Source organism: Miscanthus floridulus, chromosome 15, assembly GCF_019320115.1.
Source record: "Miscanthus floridulus cultivar M001 chromosome 15, ASM1932011v1, whole genome shotgun sequence".
Classification (NCBI taxonomy): Eukaryota; Viridiplantae; Streptophyta; class Magnoliopsida; order Poales; family Poaceae; genus Miscanthus; species Miscanthus floridulus.
The window spans coordinates 5,962,216-5,987,349 of record NC_089594.1 but is presented as its reverse complement, the minus strand read 5'-3'; the positions used below and the strand labels follow the sequence as shown (position 1 = coordinate 5,987,349).

At 41.4% G+C, this 25,134-nt stretch overlaps 1 protein-coding gene across 1 annotated transcript; it reads right to left on the bottom strand.

Annotated features, from left to right (window-relative positions):
* Nucleotides 1–7,611: 7,611 nt before the first annotated feature.
* Nucleotides 7,612–23,419, bottom strand: LOC136506900 (uncharacterized). Its single transcript, XM_066501788.1, has 7 exons — nt 23,311–23,419; nt 23,112–23,221; nt 22,961–23,042; nt 21,896–22,050; nt 9,786–9,903; nt 8,996–9,528; nt 7,612–7,827 (listed from the first exon to the last, which is right to left on the bottom strand). The coding sequence occupies exons 1-7, from the start codon at nt 23,417–23,419 to the stop codon at nt 7,612–7,614; spliced, it is 1,323 nt and encodes a 440-aa protein (XP_066357885.1).
* Nucleotides 23,420–25,134: the final 1,715 nt, after the last annotated feature.

The following is a 25,134-nucleotide window of genomic DNA, read 5'->3' as shown; positions in this document are numbered from 1 at the left end:
TGGATTTTCTATTTTTTAGTTTTGAATGAATAGTGATGTGATTTGTTATTTTTGTGTAGAATTAATTAGTGCTCCAAAAATTATGAAAATTTTTGTGTGACCTCTCTGTGATGTATATTATTTAGGAAAAATATGAAATATTGTTTTTTCAGTACTTTTTGAATGTGATAAAAATTGCTCAATTAATTAATAAATGGGTTTCCATGATTTTTCTAGGCTTAATTAATTATCCAAAAATTATGAAAATTGTTTTGCCACTTAGTTATCATGTGATGAACCTTTACAATAATTTTGAGCTCAATTGGAACAAGTTGATTTATTTCATAATTTTTAATTAAATAATTAATTCATAAATGCAAATAGTAACCTTTAATGACTTAGGTTTTTGTTTGAATTTTTGGATTGAGTGATGACCTTGGATCATTAGTTGGTAATGATCCTTAGCAATTGGAATAAGTGTTATGAAAAAGGTTTGGTTAGTTTTGACTTGTAACTGTACCGCGAAGGAAAGTTGTATTCAAGTTTTTAACTTTCGCATCCATCATCAAGCATCATGTTTTATATCTAGCATCATGTCAAACATGGCATTGTTACTACGTGTAGTGAACGAAGGTGAGCACGTGGTAGTTAATCAAATTAAGGAGGTTAATCTGTCTGTTGAGGTCGGATTTGATAATTATGGAACGTCTCCGGAACCTGACTTTTCTGTGAATCAAGGCAAGCCCCGGATGCATTTAAACCTACCTTGTGTTTTACAAATTGATATTGCTTTTGCTTTTATACTGCATTAAGTGATTAGGAGTTGAGTGAAAACCTAATTGGTGCATTACCAACCTTGTTTTTCTATATCTACCTTGTTACCAGTTTTACTTCGTAAATACCTAGTTATGCTTAGCCATGCTTAGACAGATAAAAGTTGGGTGACTACTTGTCACTTGCGAGATATAAATGGATTTTTGGTTACAGTTGGTTGTTCATGTTATCATGAGATATGATCATGTGGAGTAATAAATTTAGACTGGGCGGACTCGGTGTATGGGAGCCACAAGACATGGAGGTCTTGTGAGTAGGTTCTTTCCGCCTGTGTCGATTAAGGTCCATCCGTTGTTGAATTACATGAGGCGAGACTTTGTAGTACTAACCACATACTCTGGTAAGCCTTAACTTGGCTATTCTATTACGAGAATGGCTACTCGCGCACTAGGAGTGGAGAGATGGCGAGAATAGCGTGTACCCACATGGCAATGGGCTGGATTGGTGGAGTACTATATTCTCAGGTGGCGCGGACCCATCCTTGTTTTAGATGACCTGAGGGTAGGTTGGTATATGTAGGTCGGGGACCTGCATATGTCGTGTGGTCTAGAATGCCCAGCTGGGTTTAATCAGTTCGAATCATCGTTGCTCCTCGGTTATGGAGACTCAACTCACTATTCATCATCATAGTTAATAACTGGAACTTGAGTAAGGTTTGAGAAAGTATTGGATATGAAGTTTCATGATCTCATTACGGATCATGTCAACTTTGTATATGATTTTTTTTGAAGATAAAAATGTTGATATAAAGAATCTTGTTAGAGAGCTTTTACGCAAAAGAACTTTGTTTATTGCTAAAGCCTTACCTTGAATCCCTGAGCCTGCATTCCTAAGTCTTATCAGTTTTTATTTCGGTTAAGTCTTGTTGAGTACTTTTGTACTCAGGGTTTGTTGACCCTTATTGTAGGTGAGCCTCATGGGCAGGTCTGTCTTGGACCGTGCTGCATGACTGTTGTTCAATGCAATGACAATAAGTAAATGCGTGGCCCTTGGGTAGGGCAATCTATTTGTGTGTTTGTATTATGTTATAATACCACTCCACTACTATGGTCTATAATAATTATCGAACTTAGTTTGTAAGGTTTAAAACAACTATTTTGTAAACTAAGTTATTGTAAGACTTCCGCTATTTTTATTCTGATGTAAATATTTGAATAAACTATTGTAATACTGCATTGACTCTATAATGGGATCCTGCTCGGAAATCGTGGATGATTTGGGGTTCCCCAAGGACACCCGACAGTCTTCTTAAGTTATCAGGAACATATGCATAGTCGTTAGAGGTCATTGGACAGTGACAGGTGCATGTGGGCCCTATAATTTAGGAGGTTCTGCCACAATGCAAGGTGCCACCACTATGGCACCACCCTAATTTTCTAGAGGCTGACGACTCCGAGGATTAGAAAAGTTGGGCATCGCCACCCCCTGTCTAGTGGCACCAGCCTAATTATCCAGAGAGGGGAGAAAATGAGTTTGGGCACCACCATGCCTAGAAAGGTGCACCACCCCCTGTTGTCCGATGCCACATAGCCCAACGACTAGTTCAAACTAGCTATTGTAATTCGACCATTAGGGCACCGCCAACCCTTGTCCGGTGTGACACAGTGTTGTCCGATGCCCACATAGAAATGAGCTCCAAGAGAGTAACGGTTCTATTTGACTCGTGGGCTATAAATAGAGATGGTGCTCAGCCTTGGGGCTGGTTGAGCACCTTGGGGACTTAGTGTCCATGCTTAAGAGTGCTTGGGAGCCCTAACTCACTTGTGCACATTGCAATTGCATCTGATTGCGAGTGAGTGATTCTAGTGCGTTGCATTGCAAGATTGCATCAAGTGGCACTAGGTGATCAAGTTACAAGCCAGTGGTGCTTGTTACTCTTGGAGGTTGCTGTTGACAGTTTGTATGTGTGTATATAGGAAAGGGGATTCCATAAGCACACAAAACTATCGTGTAGCACTTCGCTTGGTGAGTACCAAGTGTCGAATTTATATTTTTCCAATGGAAGGCGGGAGGACGTGTTTGGGTACTATGGTTAGGTAAACTAAGTAAGTATGTCTAGCAACATGGGGGTGATGAGGGCAGTATGGATGATGGATGGAAAGAGATAAAAAGGATTTTGATCACATAGATAGAGGTAACTAGAAGTGTAGTGTAGCTGAGTGTAAGAAGTAGAGTATGTAATCTTTAGCAACAAAAGTAGCTTAATGATAGTGAGATCATCCTTAGTACGAGGGGCGTACTTGACCTGAATTCAATCAGACACAAAGCACAATGAGCCCTACATTTTAATAACTAGACCCTATGTGGTAGAATACAGAGGAAGGACATGGCTATCACCACCTACCACTACCACAATCTATCATGGGATCTAGTCGTACCTACAGGCAATATATAGCCTAAGCACCACGCTTAATCTATAAACTCGCTGTTTTGATCTGAGCTCCGATGAAATAAGATTGAAACACCCTAACCAGATGGTAGAACAAGTAATAATGATGAATGAACTAAACACTAAGATAATAATGATGCAAATGCCAAAGTACAAGCACCTAAGCTAACTAATGATAGACAATAGTAAGACAAAACTTAAACTAAGCAGAGCTATATTACTGAATAAAGTACTTCACAAAGTAAACTACTGAATAAAGTAAATGCTAAAAGAAAGATTACAAGAGGAGCTATACCAGACCAGAAGACTCTTCTGGACTTCGAGGTGAGCTGCACTCTACTCCTATCACTACTAGCTAGCTACTGCTCTGGAGAGCTTCTGAGAGCTTGGAACACTTGGAATGCTTGAGAGATACTTGAGTGATGATCTCCACTAAGCACCATAGCCCCTTTTATAGTGTGTAGAGGGCATGGAGATACTTGTAGGCGAAGATGAGGTGGTTTGGGGTGACTTGGCCATCAGGCAACGCCAAGGGGCATCGGCCAACTGTCCATCCCACCGCCTTGCCATCCAACGATGATGGTTGGCCCTTGGAGGCGGTTGCATGGCAGGTAGGTTAGTTGCCATGGTCAGAATGGTGGTTTGGAGGTTAGTTTGGCACCTCCAAGTGAATGACAGTGGGCCCATGGATCCATGGCAGCTCAACATGTACCTTTGGATCAAACCGCCTTGGATCAACGCCAGAGAAGCAGTGAGGAGGCCATCCCATGGATCAGTGATGTGGCAAGGGGTGTGGGGCCATCAGGCGATGCCACATGGCATTGGATCCATGGCAGCTCAACGTGTACCTTTGGATCAAACCGCCTTGGATCAACGCCAGAGAAGCAGTGAGGAGGCCATCCCATGGATCAGTGATGTGGCAAGGGGTGTGGGGCCATCAGGCGATGCCACATGGCATTGGCCGATGTGGCATGTGGGCCCACAGCCCCCTACCATGTCCCATTGCCTCCTATGCATGTCATTTGTCCATTTTTGTAATTTTTCCTAAATACAAATAAATTTTCCAAGTACAAGTAGAACTAGGTGAATTATAAACAAAATATGACACATGTGATGTTGTTTTTCCTTGATTTGGGTGGAATGTTGATGGTTAAATTGGGTGTTTAGTGACCATCAATAGTCGCCACCTCCTAGATGGCTTGGTGGTGTGGTCTTTGTCAAAGCACGCAAAGAATCTTGTGTGGTGCTCCGAAGAAGTGATTGTGAGGGATGTTGTGCTCACCCCACGGGAGTCACGAAGAGCAACTCTAGTAGAGTGCGATGTAAAGGGCGACAAGTGGTCTGGCCGTGTCAAAGTGCTAGAGCTTGTGGTAAGCATTCCACATGGGAGAGTGTGACCTGTGGGTCACCACTAGCAAGAGGACCGGCGACAACCTTGGAGCTTGTCTCAATGGAGATTAAGTGGTTGGCAAACCACCAAACCTCAGGATAAAAACCACCGTGTCATCATCTTCCCATTGGTTTGCAATCTCCACACATAAGCTTGTATCTACTTGTTTATACACATTGTGCTTGTGTAGTTGCTCTTGTAACTAGTTAGCTTGAGTAGCTTGCTAGTTGCTTTCTTTGCTTATGTAGCTTAGAAATAGCTCTCTTGCATAACTAGTTGGCTTGAGTAGCCTTGCTAGTTACATTGCTTAGTTTGTGTAGCTAAGTAATTTGAGCTCTCTAATTTGCCTTGTGTAGCCTTGTTATTGAGCATTGCTAATGAGCTTAGGCTTGGTGCTTTTGCATACTAGTTTGTGTAGGAGCTCCCTAGTTGTCCGAGTACTAGTTGCAAAGGTTTGTGTGACCTAGCTAACTAGAATTGTTTAGGTGAGTGTTGGTATTTATTAATGCACACAGATAAATCTGCAAGCTCACAGATACCGCTGTAGCTTTCATCCGGAATTATTCCAAGTGTTGTATCCACAGGGAAACGTGTGAGATTGACTACAATCTAACTTACATAAGGGTAGCAATAAGGTTATGATAAACAGGAGCATAGAGAGGATTACTAGGGTTCTCTTGTTTTGACTTGGGTAAGCTAGTCTTCTACTATTCAACTGGGGACATTACTAAGGAAAGACACCAATAGAGGATGCTTTTCGTAGTAACCGGGTCCTAATTGGCCTACAAATGGGAGGTGGACTACGAAGGACTCAATGAGGCTATAATAGTCACCCTCATGATCTACCATCGGTCTAGAATATAGGGTACATCCATGAGTAACGAAGTCTAAGCACCACGCTTACACTACTGATTACTACTTTAGCCTATGGCTAATAGATTAAAGCACTCAAAAGAGTCACAAACCTAAAGAACAATATAAACATGATACTTACTTAAATTAGAAGTTGATTACCCGAGAAATCTCAGATGTAAGCTTAGGTAGAACTTGAATCCGCCAAGGTACAAGCCATAGAGAGATCACTGATAGGCCGGTACTACCTCCAAACTCTTCCCTCACTCTCTATCTCCCTATTTCTATTTACAAGACTAGCTCCTAACTTGGAGGACTAATCTTCTCTGGATTGCTGGCTTTGACCCTAATGATGAGGATATGAATTAGGGTTTAAGGGATGGCTGTGCTGGAGGGGGAACATGCCTGTATATATTGGGGGCATCATCAAATATGGACCCTCAGATCAAACTGACTTAAAACAACAGCGAAGATGTGATATTTAAGGCGGTGGAGAACCGACATAATGAACAGAGGCTGACACATGGGGCCCATAGGCCGCTGGCCTAAAAGTGAGGCTGGTCAGCCCCACATGTCATGCTCTCAGGGTCTTCAGACATTGCTGGAACGAAGGTTTGAAGTTGCCTACTAGGAATAACTGTCCAGAGTGCAGCGATTAATATTGGGAGTTTAGGCAATCTCAAGCCAACCATCGGTCTATCCATGCTCAAGATGCATATCATCATAATAACATGGATCAATGCGTAAAAAATGGAAGTGTTCATAATTGGCTTGAAAAAAGAGTTGTTGATCAAAACTGGGTTGATTATGAAGAAGAAAGTAATGAAGAAGAATATGTTTGGCCGGAAGGCCAATGGTGTCCAGGAGGTTTGACAAGAAGCCAGAAGAGAAGGGTGCAACACCTAAGGAATAGAGAGTGGGAACAGGCTTAGGCATCCAGTAAACTTCAAGTATGGCGTGCTAAGCAAGCAGCCGATAAAAGGCAACCATCGACTAATATTCAAATGGCTTTCCTATTGCCATCAGAGTTCAGAGCTCCAGCAGATCAAGAAGTTTACTCAGATTTTGATGAATCGGGGTATGAGGAGATAGTTGCCAAGTTGACAGTTATACAACAAGCAATATTTGATAAATCAGTCAAGCATAGGCACTTAAAGGCTTTATATGTAAAAGGTTTTATTGATGGGAAGCCGATGGACAAGATATTGGTGGATGGAGGTGCTTCTATTAATCTTATGCCTTACACCACTTTTCGTAAACTTGGCAAGGGAGCAGGAGATCTGATTAAGACCAACATGATGCTTAAGGACTTTGGGGGTAATGCGTCTAAGACCTAAGGCGCAATGAACGTTGAACTAACAATCGGGAGTAAGACTCTGCTTACCATGTTCTTCATCATCGATGGAAAAGGGTCATACAGTTTACTCCTTGGTCATGATTGGATTCATGCGAACTATGCATCAGTGTTTGATTTAATGGCATGGAGATGATGTTGAGCTGGTTCGCATTGATGAGTCTGTGAGTATCACAATAGCCGATCTAGTCTTTTGGGAACTAGGAGACTTCAAATGCTTTTCTAGCAAGTTATGGAAAGGAGGCTTCATTAAGATCAGTAATGAAGGCCAACAACCGATCCAAGCAATCGGCTCTGAGAATTTGTTTTGATAAATAATCATGGCTTTCGCGTCGGCCGTTGGATTAAGGGGAATAAGCATTGGTCCTGGAGATAGGCTTAGACCGACATATGTGAACACTAAGTCAAATCATAAGTGCAATCCAGAGTTAATAGATCTATTAAAGGAAGTTTTGTTTCGCTTAATGAGATGCTTGGCCTGGATTGATCGATCGTTTAACCGTTGGTCTAAAAAATTCTGGTACAACCTATCAATAGCGATCGATGAAAAATATTTGAAGGGATATTATCCTAACATTTGATCAACACTTGATAGTCGATTCGTTTAGTCATCGGCTCTAATAGCCGGTACCAGAAGGGTATCACCTCTAGTTCAAAAATAAGCCTAAAGATGTGAAAAAGCCGATACGATATGTATCGCCTATAGAGCAAAAACAAAAACAAAGACAATCATGACATACACAAGGGCATTGCACTGAGACATGTTCATAGAAGAGCAAGAGACTTTGTTCATTAATTTGCCCTAAGTACAGACTAATCAAAGACCTTGTTCACCACATCCTGAGCAGATGTGATGTCCATGATGGCCTCAGCCATGATGACAAACTCTTCGAGCAGATCCTCGTGCTCCTCGGGGCCATCACCCATTGGGAAACCAGTCTCCATGGCATGGAGCTCATACCTGGTCTGGACTTGCGCCGCGGTCAGTGCCACTAATGCACCATGACGAACACCGTGGAGGGCGATCTCCTGAACACGGATGGAATGTCATGGAGGCGAGTGTTGATGAGGGAGCCCCTAGCATTCACGGCATCTACGGCCAAGTTCACCACACTATCAGGGCTGCCGATCATAGAAAATAGAAGAACTATCAAGATAAAGGCAGTGGAAATTAGAATAGCAGTGTTCCTAAAGTTCATCTTACCCACCACCGCAGCATCAGACTTGGCCAGCCATGCTCGAACGGCGCTGGCCTCCTCCTCGGCCACATGAAGAGCAGCCTGAGAGACCCCGAGGCAAATCTTGAGCTGGCCATTTTCTTGAGTTGCCTCAGAATAGTGGTTCTAAGCCGCCCTCCACTCTAGGAGAAAACACTGGGCGTCGTAACCATTGTAGGAGTCAGAAGAATCCAACGATAAGGCTAGAGCAGAAGATGTAGCATCAGAGGGCTCACCGGCCCTAGGAAGAGGACGAAGACTGTCATTCAAAATGAATCTATAAACAAATCAGAACAGTTCATCATCACAAACAAAAGATATCAATCTCACCTCATGAACCATAGGCGCTGGTTCACCAACATATTCTCCTCTAGGACCTCCTCCGCCGCACGCTTGCCATGGTTGTCCTCGTTAGCCATGAAGTTGATCGGATCTACAAGAAGGGAGGAAGGCCGCTACAGAGTTCTATGAGGGCAAAGAAGTGCAAAGGAACAAGAGTGGTTGTAAGTGTAGATGTGTTCAAGGCCAGAGCCCTTAGCTGGTATTTGAAGCCACGGAGCGAAGAGGTGGATGCCTCGGGATGTGCAAAAGGCAACCGCAATTAATAGAAGGCGAACTACCACCTCACTAATACCAAAGAGAATATGGCATTGGGTGACTAAGGATAGAAGATCGAAGGGTTCTCTTAATAAAGGCTGTGTTTTCAGACCTAAATTGGATTAGGATCGGGAGTCTAGAATCGGCTATTTTCAAATCAGCTCTTTAGCCAAGAGCTGGAAGTACAATTAGGCGACAAACAGTATGGTTACCATTGATTCTACACAAGATATATGATACACGAATTACAAGTCTAGAACATTCTGGATTGCTTTCAACACTTCTAGTCGGATAGCGTCAACCTCTGTGATCTATTGCTTATCTTCTTCGGCTAATCTAGGAATGCTCTTATGGCTACTTTGGATGGCTCTGCCTTCTCTGACTTTGGCTAGTAGTTCCTGTTTCTTTTGTTGAATGGCACCAGGTATTTGAGCTAGGATAGACTTATGATAGTCAATGGTAGCCTTCACGTTTTCTAGCTCCTTCTCAAGTTCTGCACGCCTGGCCTCTAGTTGAGACAATTCTAGGTCGATACTAAGGGAGGAGTTCTTCAAATGATAAATCAATTGTGTTAGCTCTTTGGCCTCTTGCCTATTGGAGTTCCCCTTGGCCAATAAAGTTTCACGGTCGGATAGATTGCTCTGAGCCTTTTTCACCTTCAGGGCTTGATCTTCAAAAGTAGATAAATGTGACAAGACTCTAGAAAGAACTAGGGATGGGTTACCCTTAATAGACAAGAAGACTCTCATTGAATCAGTGTCTTGGACCAAATCGGCTATATCCTTCTCAAACATTGACAATATGTCTCTTAGCTGATTTTTTGTCTCTTCTGACAAAGCTTCCTTAGAGCAGGTGGCTGACGAGCTAATTTCATCTTCATCAAGATACTCCTCAAGATTGAAAGAGTAGCTCAGGGCTAGAAGATCAAGTGCATGTGTATAAAGAAATCTTGGTTAGGAGGTTTGAATCAGTTTATAACAAAATAAATGATGAAAAAGATACAATACCTTTTTTGTAGTAGCTTCTGTCTAAAGAGGAGGAACAACTGATGATGCACCAGTAATATTTGGTTGAATAGGCTCTAAACTCTCAACATTGACATCTACAAACATCAGAAATAATTTTAGTTCATATTTATTGTAGAGAAATAAATTGAGCACGTGACTTTCCTACCATCAGTTGTGTGCGGGATTAGGGAGTCAACAGTTTGAACATCAATGATGGTAGGATCATTTTCAATAAGGGGACTGTCAAATTCTTGCTCTTGCATTGGTCCTTCCTCAGGAAGTACCTAGCATGGTAAGAAATCAGATGAGGAATAAAAGTTGAATCAGGAATTTTTTAGGAAATGCTTCTGCAGCATCAAAGATGAGATGGGAGGACTCACATCTTCTACCATTTTTGAAGCATCTATTGTTTCAACCAAAATCGGCTCTTCTTGGGGATCGGTTGATGAGGGTCTAGTTGATGCCAAATCGAACGCCTAGGACAATAGCTCCGCACCTAGAACCGATTGGGATGCAATGGTTGATAACTGTGAAGGAAGGGTCAGCAATTGAATATCATTTTGGGAAGGAAATGAATTGTTTACTTGAGCAGCTGACGTTCTTGTTCTATGGAGCCTCCTCCCAGTAGTGGTTTTCTAGGTTGTCCCTTGAGCCACCTTGCGCTTTGAACAATGATATGTTACAATAGTGGAGGCAGCATGAGTTTTCATCAAATTCTTTAGTGAAGGTGCAGCCGATCCCATTCTTGAAACTGGGCATGGTGGCTGGTAATCTATAGGACACCCGTTCCTATCCAAGCTCGGAGGATCAAATTTAGCATCCTAAAAAGGTAGATTAGAATAGTTGGCAGAGGAATTCGTCGAGCAGTTTTCTTGAAAAGAAACGGCAAGTTACCTCTCTATCAAAAGCAAATTCCCCATCTAGAGGTATACACAAAGGGTGAACCAACCCACAGAAAAGATGAGAGTGCCATTCTTGCCACTAGGAGTCAAAGAGAGTGGAAGAGAAGCTGACTCTGATCCAGTCACGCAAGCAAAGCAAAGGAAGATCTAACCTTAGTTGGAAAACTCAGAAGACTTCTAGTACTTCACTAATATCCTCTCTTGGCCTCAGTATATCCTTGAAGAAAAGTTGAGGAGGCAATTGACCAAAACCAAACTGACGAGCTACAAAAGAGGGGTTGTAGAATTCATAGGTTGGAAGGTTGCCTGGGAGGAAGGAACATATGGCCATTTTGCCACGACCATGACAAAATTCGGCTAGAAGGACGCAGGGCTTGATAAAGGAATTGAAGATTGCAGCCACCGTCTCATCCGAGCGGCCTGATTCAAATTGAAATTTGAATGGGAAGATAAACTCATTGTTTTCATCCTCATCGTATGGCAGCCAAGTTAGGATGTCTGCACCAAACCCTCTATAAAACTTTTTAAAGAGATGGCCAATGTCAATATCGATTGTTATGGCTAATGTAGCCTCGCCATAGCTTGTACACTGACATGTTCTTCCTTCTTCGCCTCTATATTCCTCATCAAAGTTGGAGGAAGGGAAACTCAAGTTTCTAAGATCAAGCCTTACAATCTTGTGCATGTATAGGTTAAGCCACAGTTGTATCAACCACTAGGGGCCACTGATAGCATGCACTGGTTCATTCTTCAGTAATTGGGCAGCTACCTAATACATCAGATGATAAGTGGCTCCTAACATATACTTTCTAAGAGAGATGTCCTTGCATACTGCTAGATGCTCGACCATGAGTTTATGATTGTAAGTCGGGCCACAACATGACCCACAGAAGATGAATATCTGAAGCCACATGTTTAGAAAGGATACATATTCCCTTTCACTAACATTTGATTCATCTCCAATATGGTTCAGAATGTAACTGGCCCATCCTATGCAGTCTAATATCTTGGCTAATTTCTTGGATCTGGCACTCAAGTACTCATAAGGCAGCATTGATCCAGTAATTCTAAGGCCGATCAATATGTAAACATCGGCCAGAGTGATGGTCATTGGACCATGACCAAATACAAAGGCATTAAGGGCATTTGACCAGAAATAAGATGCAAAAATCAAGAGTGAATCATTCCTCTCCATCCTGGACACCGAGAGTGTCAAGCATTGATTTAAATCATAAAGCTCCCAATCTCCACCCTTTTTCTTAGACACCCTACGGAACCAATTTCTCCATAGGCCCGAGAAATCCAAGAGGACATTGGAAGCAACAGCTGATGGACAAATCCACTGTAGATTGTTTGAAGGGGATTTGGTTGGTTTCTTGATGGATGAAATCAGATGGATCAGGATAACCCATAGGCCCGAGAAAATAAACATTGGAAGCAATAGTTGATGGAATCAAGATTTCATTCCTCATTTCTAGAAACCAGATGAAATAAATTTAAGGAAAAAAGAAATACAGGGTAGCGACCGGTACTTGGAGAATGGGAAACTTTGAAGGCATACCTTAGGGACATGTTCGCTGGTCACCATTAAAGCCGAAGTAGTTTTGAATCCGATGAAGAATGCTTGAATAACGGCTTGATAAGACAGAGGATTTGCTAGGGTTTGAGGCCTTGATGATGATGGCATCGGATATTAAGATTTGCTAAAGGAAAAGGGGAAAAGCAAACATGCCGAGTGAGTTGGAAGAGGTATAGTTGGGATATTATATAAAACTCGGGCCGTGAAGTCAGGAAACATGCGTATATCTCAAAATAGAACGGTTGCGGTGTGGTAAACGGATAAATAGGAATTTTGGAATAAAATCACTTCTATCCCAAAATTGGGGGGCATGTGTTTACACCAAAATTTGGGAGAAGAACGCGGGAATTCGAAGGCTTCTGAGATTATGCCAATCAAGAAAACGATTACATAAGGATCGATATCAGCTGATTCAGATACGACTCTAGAATCAGATCTCTTTGGATGACGTCAGTAGATAAAGATGATGAGCTCCTGGTTGGCGCCAGGAAACTACATATCGGACTCTACAAAAAGGGAAAGATTAGGGTCCAAGTTATCTTAGATTAGGAATGTTCTCTTTTATACTAAAGATTGTAATGAGTCATTCTTGAATATGATTCATGTTTAGGCTCTGGGTATAAATATTGGACCCCGGCTATTGTAAAGGACACAGAATCAATCAAATACAAGTTACTTACTTTTTTCGGCTTTGGCCACCCCTTAGGAGTAGGAGTAGAGTAGATCTGGGTGAGTTCTTCAGCAAGCTGGGCTATATTGGTCCGGTTGACCTCTAGCTTGTCTGTAAGTACCATCATGGCTTATACTTCTATTCGTATGGCTGCACCGATCCGATCGACCTCCACTGCGACTCTGGTATAAGCTAGTTATCGACTCTTGTTTAGTTCAAGTAAGGCTGCATCGATCCTGTCGACCTCCACTGGTCAAACTAGATTAAGGTTAAGTTATCGGCTCTATCTAAGGGTGGTGTCCTTCGGATAGATTCATTAAGTTACCGATATTGCTTATTGCTTTCATTATTTATTTAATTACAGCAATATCACTTCGTCCGATTGGGATTGATCTAGATTGGTATTATATCCTGTTTAACCCATCATTTATTAATCTAAACTGATCTAATTTGCACCTTGAACGATGAGTTATGTTTTATCGGTTGTTTTATATCAATCTTGATCGTGCATAGTGTGCGGTTAAGGCGTGTCTGGTCTTGAATAGATCTATTGGCTAATGAAAACCGTTCCATGGCCCGTTATCATGGCCCATGTGATTCTGCCTCACACCCCATTGTTATCACCGTAGAGTGGGAATCATTATTTGGTAGATCTATTCCTGATAGGGCATGACCTTAATTGTGCGCTATGCCTGAATCGGCTGTTTTAGCCGATATCGAGTGTTTTCACATATGCAGTTCACGTTATGAGACCGTTGAAGTAAAGATAGGTTGAAAGATGTGTTAGCCTGCATGATTCTGCCTCATGCCCCACTGATATTAGTAATAAGTTAGGGTCATCGAATTTATTGCTGTTTCTATGGTATGCATGATTCTGCCTCATGCCGCACTGGTCATAGCGATAGATGAGATCTAATATGTTCATAGATTTATCTCTATTAAATGGTTAAATGATGATGGGCTAAATTTTTATATAAAAAAGGGATTCAGTTACTTGCAGTCATTGGCTTAGCATAAACTAATTAGTGTTGACATCCTATTGCCATTGACTAATATTTACCTAAATAACGATATTCATCCTGAATGATAACTGATTTTTTCTTCCATAACTCCATGAGCTTTAACTGATTTATTCTTATGAGTATGCTGGAATCAGCTATTTAGTCGATCTCCTTCCACATCAGCTTTCAGAGCTACACATTCGGGACTGTCTAGCAACACCGGCATGTTTCGCCTTAAATTACTGATTAACTTTCTCTTCTTGTCAATTGTAGGGTCAAATTGACTAGCATGTCTTGGGAGGAGGGCGCAGGATCAATAATCCCTATGTTGAAGCTAGGTGGATCTCTAGCTCCATCGAGCGGACCCTTCTGGCTTGCTCATGTGCCTCGGCATAGGACGAAGTTTCATGCTGATACATAGATTCACCAAAACTCGTGGAACATATTAGTTTAAAACCCTATTCCTATGTTTGGTGATGAAATTAAGTGAATATGTAGGATATGTGGATGGTTTATGATTGATGTTAGTGATTGTAAACAAGCTCCCCCAAGCTTACCCGATGCCAGTCCCTAAGCAAAACTAAACTTAGCAATGGATCAAGAGTTGCTACAATGCTTTCATGCCTCAAAAGTATACATGCGTTCAATCAAGAATTCTCCTCTAAATTAGAATAAACTATTCTGACTTTCAAACTTATCCATATTACCTTCAACCATGGGGCTTTTAGCCTTCACTTAGGTCTTGAGCAATTGAAAGACAGAACGATCAAGTCAAGCACTATATCTCAAGTTCTTTGTTCCAGCATTGTTCTGGAGTTTTTATAAGTTTTCAAAATAAAACTCAGAGATTCCATTGTATGGCACTCTCAAGTCTATTTGTGGATCCTCACCAAGGCAATAAAGATGTTATGCCTTTTTCTCTTCCTACCACTAAGGCTTTATGTGGAGTTCATAGGTTGGGAGAAAGCTAAAGCATACTTGCAATGCATATATTGTAAAGTCAAAGAACAGATCTAAAGAGAGATGAGTCACACAATCAAATCAAGATGGGCATGTGTATGGATGTATATGGTGGCTAACCTAATTCTACTTTGCTCCTTGAAAACTTATCTCTCTTTTGAAACTTGGAAACATTTGTTAGAGAACAGGTGCTATCTTATTCATCTCTTTTTTTCTTTTTTTCAGGTGAGCATTTGAGTACCCATTGTTTTAAATATCTCAAACACTTTTGTGTCCATTTTTTCTTCTCTCTTTTATTTTTTTATGAATAATTTTTGCGTAGCCCCATGTCTCTTTTCTGCAATAAAACTTTTAAGAGATAGCAACAAAAACTTAGAGCATTTATTTGGAGTGGAAACCTAACAAGCATGTTTTTTTGTTCACCCCCAATGTATGAGTAAAACATTGTTAGGTGGATCTAGATGGAAGACATGTTTTTGCGCCTACCGCCAGTGTAGGAGTACTGCATATTTGGATGGTGTGTACATGATCTTGATTTTAAGAGCATGACAAATCTCTCATAAGGGTCACAAAGCTTGACAAAACTCAATGCAAGAGCAAGCAGCATATATGTGGAAGTTTTTCTAACTTAAATAACATGTATGGCTCTGGTGGGACTTCAAGCTTTATCATACAGGAACTCATCATATAGCATTTTTGTGTTTTTCAAAAGATAAATCTCCAAAATTTTAGTGTTACTTAGAATAGGATAAACAATAGCTCAGGCCTTCTCGTATCATATCCATCAATTACCTAGAATTAGATCAAGCATATGCTACCCATGAGTTTTGAGTTCGGAGTAAATCCTTATATCAAGACAATCTTATCCAAAACTTGGGAGAATTTAAGGCTGAAAACTAGGTACTTGAAAGGAATTACAACAGAGCAACTATTTATCATTTCCATTTAAGAGATCATAGAGAGTCCTTTTTATTTTATTCAACTCTTAAATGAAGGCAAACTAGACACACTCTTTTTTTATTTTGTTTTTATTTCTAGACCACACATTATTATTCAAAATAAGTAATGCAAATATAATTTTTATTTTGTTTTTAGTTATGCATTTTTACATAATAATTAAAACAAACCAAATAAAACTAAGGGGGAAGAAATACTTACCTAGATACATGGGAGATGCCCTTTCCCCAAGCTAGCTCTTGCGGTGAGGGTTTGATGTATTAAGTCCTTCAAACTAGACTACTCCTTGTGAAGTTTATTGATCGAATACCTCGGTTTGCTATGAAGACGAGGACTCCTATGGTGGCGCCTCTAATGATGATGTCACCTTCTTCTGCCAAACCCATCTTGGTTTTGAGTTTTGATTTTGTTTGACAGGTTTAGAACTTTCACTTGTAGAAATTTGGGGAATCAACTAACTCTTCCATACTTTGCTTGAAGTGTGTCCTGCTCATAAGGTAGAGATCAAGTGCATGGGCTCTATCGGTGGAAAAATACCAACAGAACCAAAACTTTACTTATTCTTCTATAACCTTAGGCACATTGAACAAAATAAAGTTTATGTTATATGCTTTGTTCATTTATGTCATGGGTGATAAGATCAGAAGATTGAGCATAAATGTAGCATTTGCAAAAAGGGTTGAGTTTCTTAACCTATGGAAGGGTTATCCATCTTTGTATCAATCGTTATGTGATTATGACTATCACCTTCCAAAGATAAGGTGTGCATTTTTTTAACTTATTTGGTTAAGAGTATGGGCTCAAGAAAGTCATGCTAGGAACAAGCTTAATGAACTAAACATGTTGAGTTAATCAGATTTGATCGAGTAAAAATTGTGACTCAAACATGTTTGTTTCTTATTTATGTGCCTACCAGAGTCAAGGAAAATATTAAATAATGGCCATTTACCTTAAGATGTTACCTTTGTCATTGGGGCGTGGTAGCACCATGTGACGAAGAGTAGATGACTCATGATGGTCCTTCCCTTTTTCTTGAAGTTTTCCTTGTTTGTCTAGCCTCGTAGCTTGAGTCGTTTGTGAGCTTCTTGTCTCCTAAATTGCACCCTTTCTTTCTCATTATTTTGTCATGCCATCTTTTTGCTCTTTGATTTTGACACCTTGTTGGACCTTTCGCCTCATTCATTGTTTTATACCTCAAACCTTGATTTGTTTCCATGAATAATTTCCTGTTGGTGAGGGCTTATGGCTTTAGATTTGTCGAGCAGGACCTCTCCTTGCATTTAGCTTGTCTACACACCATCAGATCTAGAAGATGAGGACGCAGACAGTTGCATGTTTTTTTCTCTTGTCAACCTTTCTTGATTTTCATTGATCCTTGGTTGATGAGAGGTTGTTTATTGGAGCTGTAGACTCGAGTTCCTCCATGGTCTTTGTCTTCTTTTTGCAAAGTTATTGGAGTTCATCATGTGTCTTGCTTCTTCTTCGATTTGAATTCATCTCATGACTTATCCAAATTAAATTGAGAGTTTCCTGCTTGGGTTAGTCTATAACCAATTTCTATACAAGTATGTTTTGATCCAATAATCATCTCCAAATCAAAACACACTAGTGTAGAAAAGGTAGTACTACAAAGATTTACTCAAATGGAGATGAAAGAGCACAATTGTTGTTTAGCTAATTGAACATTGCTTTAAGGTAGAGACAACCAAGATGAATTAACAACATAGCATAATATTTTTCAGAGAAGCCCATCCCCACTTGAATTTTGCAAATGCAAAATCGAGTTTGGATTGATGTGATTAAATATTGCATGATAATTGGTTGGACATACCTTGCGTCATCATCCTTCATTCTTTTTGCTTCAAACCTGAAATGGTTAGTGGCAAAAATACCCAAAGAAATATTTTCACAATTATATTTCTATGCTCATTTCACAAGGGCATTATAGCAAAAGGTGAAAGCTCATGCCATCTCCCAAAAGTGCTTGTTTTTAGGACAAAAGCTCGTCCTTAGGAAACCTTTGAATTGTGCTTTAAGTTTGTGAAGTGGTTTCCCCTCTAACACCAACCTTTGTGTTCCTATCTCAAGATTCACACAACGAGATCTCAATATTTATGATAAACATATGCATCTACAACCACCCTTTCAAAAATTTTATGAATAGGAAGTATGAGGGGGTTGAAGATCTCATGTGTGGCAATGTTGGAGAGACCAATTTAATGGTGCCATACTCCCAAGATTCCCGACTACCGGATATGCTAGCTACCGAATCCGTACCGACGAAGACCTGAAGGTTCATGACTCACCTATTCAAGGAAGGATATGATATCTGAAGATCACGCGAAGACTCTGACTAGGGTATGACTATGTAACTTGTAGGGCAAGTAGGCCTCGGATATAAATAGCTAGCTATCCGCCCTATTGTAATCATTGAAACTTTTGTAGGCATAGCCATCTTGTAATCGCCATCTCGCTATTCGATGAGATCATAATACAAACAAGTAGCAACTAGACGTATGACTTTTACTCACTTCCTAAGGGCCCGAACCACTATAAATCCTGTGTCTCTACTATGCTTGATCTTTGCATCAGGCGAGTTCCTCCAAGAACCAAATATCTACCTACAAAAACACTGACAGAGGCGCGCCAGGTAGGGTGATTTCGCGCAAAGAGTGATCATGCCGATCTTCAACAACGCTTGTGGTCAAGATCCAAATGCTTTCGACGCAACCATCTAGCCAAGCTCTATTAGATCTGAGGCAATAGGAGAAATCCTCCTATTTCCTCGACCAATGTCGACGTCCCGCTATGTGCCACCAACCATCCGCTTTGGGAGTTTGGTATTTGAGCACCAGGAAAACAACGACCAACTGTTCAACAAGGCACAAGGGCCCGATTCGATCCACATTGGAACTATCCCAATCAATCTATCCTCGGGTCAAATTTCTACTGAACAAGATAGCGGTCATGGTCCCGATTTCGACAATTCAAAGGATGAGATCCACCTTGTGTAGGATTATCAGATCTGTGTTGTGTCTCAGCATCAGAAGGTTGTCCACACCAAGCGGTCAGAGATCTAAACATCCCAACGTACCGATGAAAGGTCAGAGACTGTGCACTTTGTCGAAATAGCCCTACCAGGATTCTACATGAAACCATGTCCAGGAGGTTGGCTAGATGACTTCATGCCAATCAAGAAGGGAGATCCTGGCCATCCGGTAATTTCTATAGCTATCGGTCAATAGCAGTTTGATGAGGTCATCTGTGACATCGGCTCCAGCGTAAACATCATACCCAAGGTAATCTATGATAATGTTCTACAATTTGGGCCCCTACTGCACACACCCATATGTCTAAGGTTTATAGATTGGTCGACTCATCGGGTAGAAGGAATCATAGATAACATCTACGTATGCATCGGGCACTCATATGTGCTAGTAGATTTTGTAGTCTTGGACACCAGTCAGAACCCAAACGCCCCCATAATTTTGGGCCATCCTTTTCTACATACTATCAATGCTACTATCTACGCCGAAACAGCCGAAGTCTGTTTCCACCTCAAAGAAAGAATAGAGCAATTCCCCTATTATCATCCCATCAACTCATCCACACGTTGAGTGTGAACTAGGAGGCCAAGGAGAAGGGCTTCGAGGTCTGGCAGCCTCAACAATGTTGAGCGTTACCAAGATAGCCCGAACAGGGCTATATTGGCTCAATCAACACCTTTTCAGGAGGAGCAATCCCCTAGTAAAGGCAAGTTGAAATCCCCCTAGTCAACTCCTCAACTCGAAGGAGGCCATTATAAACAACTATAGATTAGATTTGTCAGGTCCCTAAACCTAAGGAAAATCTAATCGGTCAGATGACTCAACCCCCAAATAGGGTCAATTGAGCACCTTTTTCTCAGGAACCATCAAGCATGGCAGGAAGACCGAGCACTCAAACAGACGATCGTCCAATAAGACCGATCTCACACAAAAAAGGAGAAGTGCCCTCTTCATTGTAAACAGCAATCCCAAGAAACAACTCTACGTCTAGAAGGCAGGTGGCCCGGTTCAAAGGAAAAACAATGGTGTAGATTCAACCTCCAACTGCAAATCGCTATGTAGTCAAGGTCTCCCTTTAGAAGATAAAAAAGTAGCATATGCAACATCTACAAGGATTAGGCTACAATTGTAATTTCCTTCCGTGTACACTCTTAAAGTAATAAAGATGTCTCCTGGCCCTAAATTAAACTCTTGCATATTGTCAAATTGTGTGCAAATTTGTTTTGAGCTAAGTGTTTTTTGAAACACAATTACGACATCATCGAGAAAGTAAATTGAGCCATATTCTTAATCGAAACAATCGACATAAGAACAAACAACAAAATTCCCAATCAACACATCCCGGCGTTCCACTCGGGGAAAACTATCTTTATATCAACAAAAACAAGAGGTGCATGACATCTAGAGCTCAGAAGACAATACCTGAAGGGTGCCACCGTTCCAAGCATCCAATAGTTTTGGTCACATGGGTTAAGGTACACAAGTTCAAAACTCTCCTCTTGTTCAATTATGAAAGTTATCAAACCTATAAACTACTAGGGCTTCCTATACTATGATATATAGAGCATGCCCTGCTCCAACACATTTTTGTTTTCCTCCTACGACTTAACTACCTGTATAACATGTGCATATGACAAGCTTTTATGACCCATACCATAACCCCATAGGATACGAGTCGCACCATTATGATAATAGCGTCCCATGCATGGGCACTATGGTCGAACAAATAAAGTACGGGCAAATCTAAGTCGAAGAGGAAGAAGAACAATTTAATCAAAAAACAAAGTACTTTTGTGACATATTTCCTAACTTCTATAGTACTTGATCGTGCGAGAAATTTCTAGTGCAACAACTACACCTGAACTCAAACGAGTCCAAAGTGCAATTCGAAGCATTCAATCATATGAGGGTCCAAAGGCTTGATGGAGTTCTTGACCTCACACGATTCAAATGCTCATTCAGCCCAAAGTACGCATCATGTGAGGGGCCCTTGCGCTCGACGAGGTGCTTGACTTCAAATGATTGAAGTACTCATCCAATTTTGAAGTACCGTCACGCGAGGGCCCAAAGACTCAATGGAGTGCTTGACCTCAAATGACCAAAGTACTCACGTATATACCGAAGTCCAATCATGAGAAGGAACATTGTGCTCACTCAACTTCAAATGATCTAGGAGCTCATAATTTTTTTTCCAAAAAAACACGGTCACTAGAGGTTTATTACACTCTATGCAGTGTTCGATCCCTAGTGGTTCACATATATGGAATCATTAAGTCACAAAAATTACTCTACTTATCCTTAAAACCACAGAAGAACCACTGTCATCTACGGGCAAGGGCCTCTTTTACTGACAATCAAAAAGGCTGATTCAAGGATTTTCAAATATGGACCGAGTTGGAAATAACTCAATCCCCCCAAGTTTATCAGTTCCATGTCGTGGCTTCACTTCCTTCTCCACGACCTATACATGCTCGGGGGCTAGAGCCTGCTGGTAGCGTCATGTGACCCCTTTTAAGGGCTCAGGGGCTACCCTGAAGTGACAGTCGTTCAACAGTGATAACTACTCTTTATGTAAGATATTTATTAATCGTCCATATAAAGGGAAAATGGACTATGATATGTTCAATTATGTCTCTACTCTTCATATAAATAAATGTCTTATTCAAATAAAGAGTCGGGGGCTACTACACATATATCTCCACTAGTCCACTAGTCTCAAATTTTCTAGTTGGGCAAAGCTAGAATGTTCGAACACTCACAATTACCAGGAGGAGCAGTACTACAGACCGCTCGAGTCTCAGCTACTCTAATCCTACGCTCAATAAGAGTACGACACATAGCAACCCAAAAAAGAAAGTCACAGACAAATTAAATTTCTTAAAAGACAAGCAATAATAATGTGCTCAACAATACAAACTGTCTTAAGGCAAAATCAACGTTTAAACAGTTTCTAGAACAGGATGACTGATGCAAAAAAAGGTGTTTACTCACCATCTTCATCATCATCATCAATGGAGAGATCGAGTTACTCAATGAAAGCTATGACCATAGACCAGATCCCTTCAAGAAGCTTCTCAGCATCACCTAGTTCGCTACAATTGTAGCCCTATAGTATAATGCTTGGGTCAAAATCAGGCTAGTGGCTCTTAATGACACTGACCATGTGCTCAACAGCAGCGATGGCTCCCTCGATCAATTTCTCCTCAATAGCGGCCCGATGCTCCTTGGCAGCCTCAAGCTTCCTTTGCAACTCCTTGGCCTGTTGCTTTAGAGTCACCTTCTCCCCTTCAAGGATATCGATGTGCTTGCGCAGGCCTGAGGAAAACAACAGGAAGTCAGGACTCAAATAGCAATGGGCAAATTTCAAAACTACGCCAATGCTTACCTTCATTACTCCCTAGAAGACTCTACACCTCCTATTGTAGCTTAATATTATTCGAGTTAGACTGCTCGACCTTTTTTTGATCTCCCTCCCAGAGGTCACAAAAACTTGCATCTCCTGGATAAGAGCACGCATTCGGGAAGGGTTTCTCTTTGAGAGCACAACATCGGCCCCCTAAGCCTGGACAGTGGTTGTTAAGGCCATGTTCAACACCGCAGGGGTTGGGGTAGCATTGGGATCTACAATAGCAGCCTTTGTCGCGCCTTCGAGAGTTTTAGCTTTTCTACAACAACAACAAAACATCAAGGAGAAACTCAGGAAAAACTACAACCAAATCCACTAGTCAGTAACTCATAGATCAAGTGGGATCGAGCATCTTAGGTTCCTCAGTCGTTGAGTCATTGGTTTGGTTGCTAGTGGGGTTATGGCTTTCTCCTAGGTATGAACCTCCCGAACATGTTCAAGACTATCCAGATGGCTAAAACCCCAATCAAGTGGTCGAAAACATCTCTGAGTGGTACCTGATCACTGGAGTGGGGCGGTATCTCCTGCTCGGTCTCTTGTGGCATTGCCAGCTAATCTTCACTAGCACCGATAACCGAAGGGGGGCTCTTGGATTGACCTTGGCTCCTCTTGGGCGCGGGTAATTGGAATTCTTCCGCACTTCCATGTGATTGGGTCTTCCTCTTTTTGACAACCCGAGCAGGTTTGGGGCTATCGCCTCTGGGGGTTTAGTCTAGCCACCGGCGGTGTCTCCCTGCTGTGCCCCCAAGCCGGCTTTAGAGGTTGATGTGGTAGCTTGAGCTCTGGGAACTTGAGTCAGTCCATCTTCTAGAGGCGTACATACCACTAGTTGTTCAGGATCTTCATCATCATCACTGCCAATGTCCATCCCCCCGACAACAAGGCCTAACGGGATGACATCCTGGTATACCATAGTGAATAAAGCGCCAACATTGTTATAGAAGAAAGTCAATAAAAATCCTGCCTTTACTTGAGGGGGAGGATTCTTGGCGTTGTACGGTAACGGGACGCCTATCCAGTCCGGCCAATCGACATCAAGGATATCCTTCACCTTCTGGGCAATCTCTCCATCAAACGCTTCTAACAGAACATGGCAAAATAGAAGTTAGATATAACAGACATAAATAAAATTCTCGAACAAAAGGCGAACTCGATGTAAGGGCTTAAACCATCAGTCAATTCCCTATTCAGGTCAAGGATCCCTTTGTAGGTGTAGGTTGGGTCCCGCTGCTTCAAGGGAACAATCCTCCACCTAACAAAGGTCTCCACCACATGCATTGCGGAGCTCTTGAATGCGCGTAATATGCCTTTGCATCCTCTCTATGATGGGAAGGATTGATCTCCACCTTTCATTGGACATGGGCATCAACACTCGACCCTTGATCAGGCTTTCTTCATGGAGTAGGATGTAAAACCACTTCCTCTGATATCCTATCCAAGAGGTCTTGATCGGGAATGCTATGTAGTCGCTTTCCTTCCTTAGGGAAAAAATGACTGTCCCGATGGCTAGGTTCTTGGAATAATAGGCAGCAGAGTAAAAGTGGCGCCATAGGTCCATATATGACTTAACTCCAAGCCATGTCTCGCACAAGAAGGCAAACATTCTAAGCCTTGCCACCGCATTCGGCAGCAAATGTGCAAGTTCGGTCCTGTAATGTCTACAGATCCGCTCTAGGAACTTAGACAAAAAAACCCTGAACCCACATTTGAAATGTGCAATAAAAACCACAGCTTGATGGGTGTCGGTGGTGGAACACTCCTAACCTTTAGTGGCAACCCACTCGTAGAACCTGATTCTATTGAATGGAGAAATTAGAGAACGTGTGAGAATATGTATGGAGGCAAAGATCTTTTATGATTGTGAATGAAGCTAAAGGACCAAACTCTAGTTTAACACTTTATTAAGTGATATTGCACCATCTGCATGCCATCTGGTCTACTAAACCTATTAGCACGGTGGATTGGGTTTTATGGAGTTCTTAGTTCGGTTCTATTTGAGTTCTTATTGGCAACTAGTACCCACATCGTGTAAAGTCTCTTTTTTCACATCAAAATTGTCTTATCATGGACATTGGATTCGATGTTGTAGTTGTTTAGGGCTCTCATAGCTTTTTGGTGCAACTCAACTGACTCAGGGTACTTAGCCTCAATAGTCAACCCTGCTGGCATGCCAGTGCCACCCTCTAGTCTAGTTCACTTTGCCTACAACCCAGATTCATCACCGAGGAGCGCAAACCATCAAACGTTGTCATATCATGGAGGTTGAGTTGTGGGGTTGTATACTTGAATGTTTGCATGGATGTGAACTAATGTACTCTTTCTTATGCCTCCAAGTGTATTGGTCAATCTATAACTAATAAATAGAGGCAACACTCCAATACGGTCTCATGCCTACATCGAGGCAAAGGAAAATTCAACAGAAAAACGACACGCATAGCACAACTTCATAGGCTTTTTAGGGTACCATCGCTTCAACAAAGGAATCCTAGTACACATATAGGGACATAGCCTTTGCAGGTTCCTACATAGCCTTTTGTAGTTGTTTTCACTTCAAAGGTTTGTAGCCTTTACAGTGAGTTGTCACTTAATCGTTATTTAGCCTTTATAGTGAGTGTTCATATCAACAGTAAATGGTAAGAATGTCTTTTCACATACCTATTGCATCAGGGTAAATGCCCCACCTCCATGCCACTTCCTACAAGTTGATGGGTCATAGTTTTTGTGAACACAGAGAGCAAAAGTTACCATACCACACTTCAAAGCGAGTTTAGACCAATGTCGGGTGCATCAGGGAAAGGAAAGGGAGGTGATACCATGGTGTGGTAGGTTAGGTTTGTATGGTCCTGATTAGTACAAATATCCACTAGAGAACTTCCCATTGCAAGGTAAGAGTAATTTTCGTCCACCAAGTAGGTTGCCATCATATGATAATAGGAAAGAAGAGTGGTCAAAATGCTGCCATGATGAAAATTGTGTAGTGCAGGTATATGATG

Bases quoted from the DNA above. Each gene is read 5' to 3' on its own strand.
- LOC136506900 (XM_066501788.1), bottom strand. From the start codon at position 23,419: ATGCATGTGGTGGAGACCTTTGTTAGGTGGAGGATTGTTCCCTTGAAG. The intron at 23,222-23,310 runs GTTTAAGCCCTT...ATGTTCTGTTAG, and splicing joins GAATAGGGAATTGACTGATG to AAGCGTTTGATGGAGAGATT. The intron at 7,828-8,995 runs GTCAGAGAAGGC...ATCCGTGTTCAG, and splicing joins AACAGGAACTACTAGCCAAA to GAGATCGCCCTCCACGGTGT.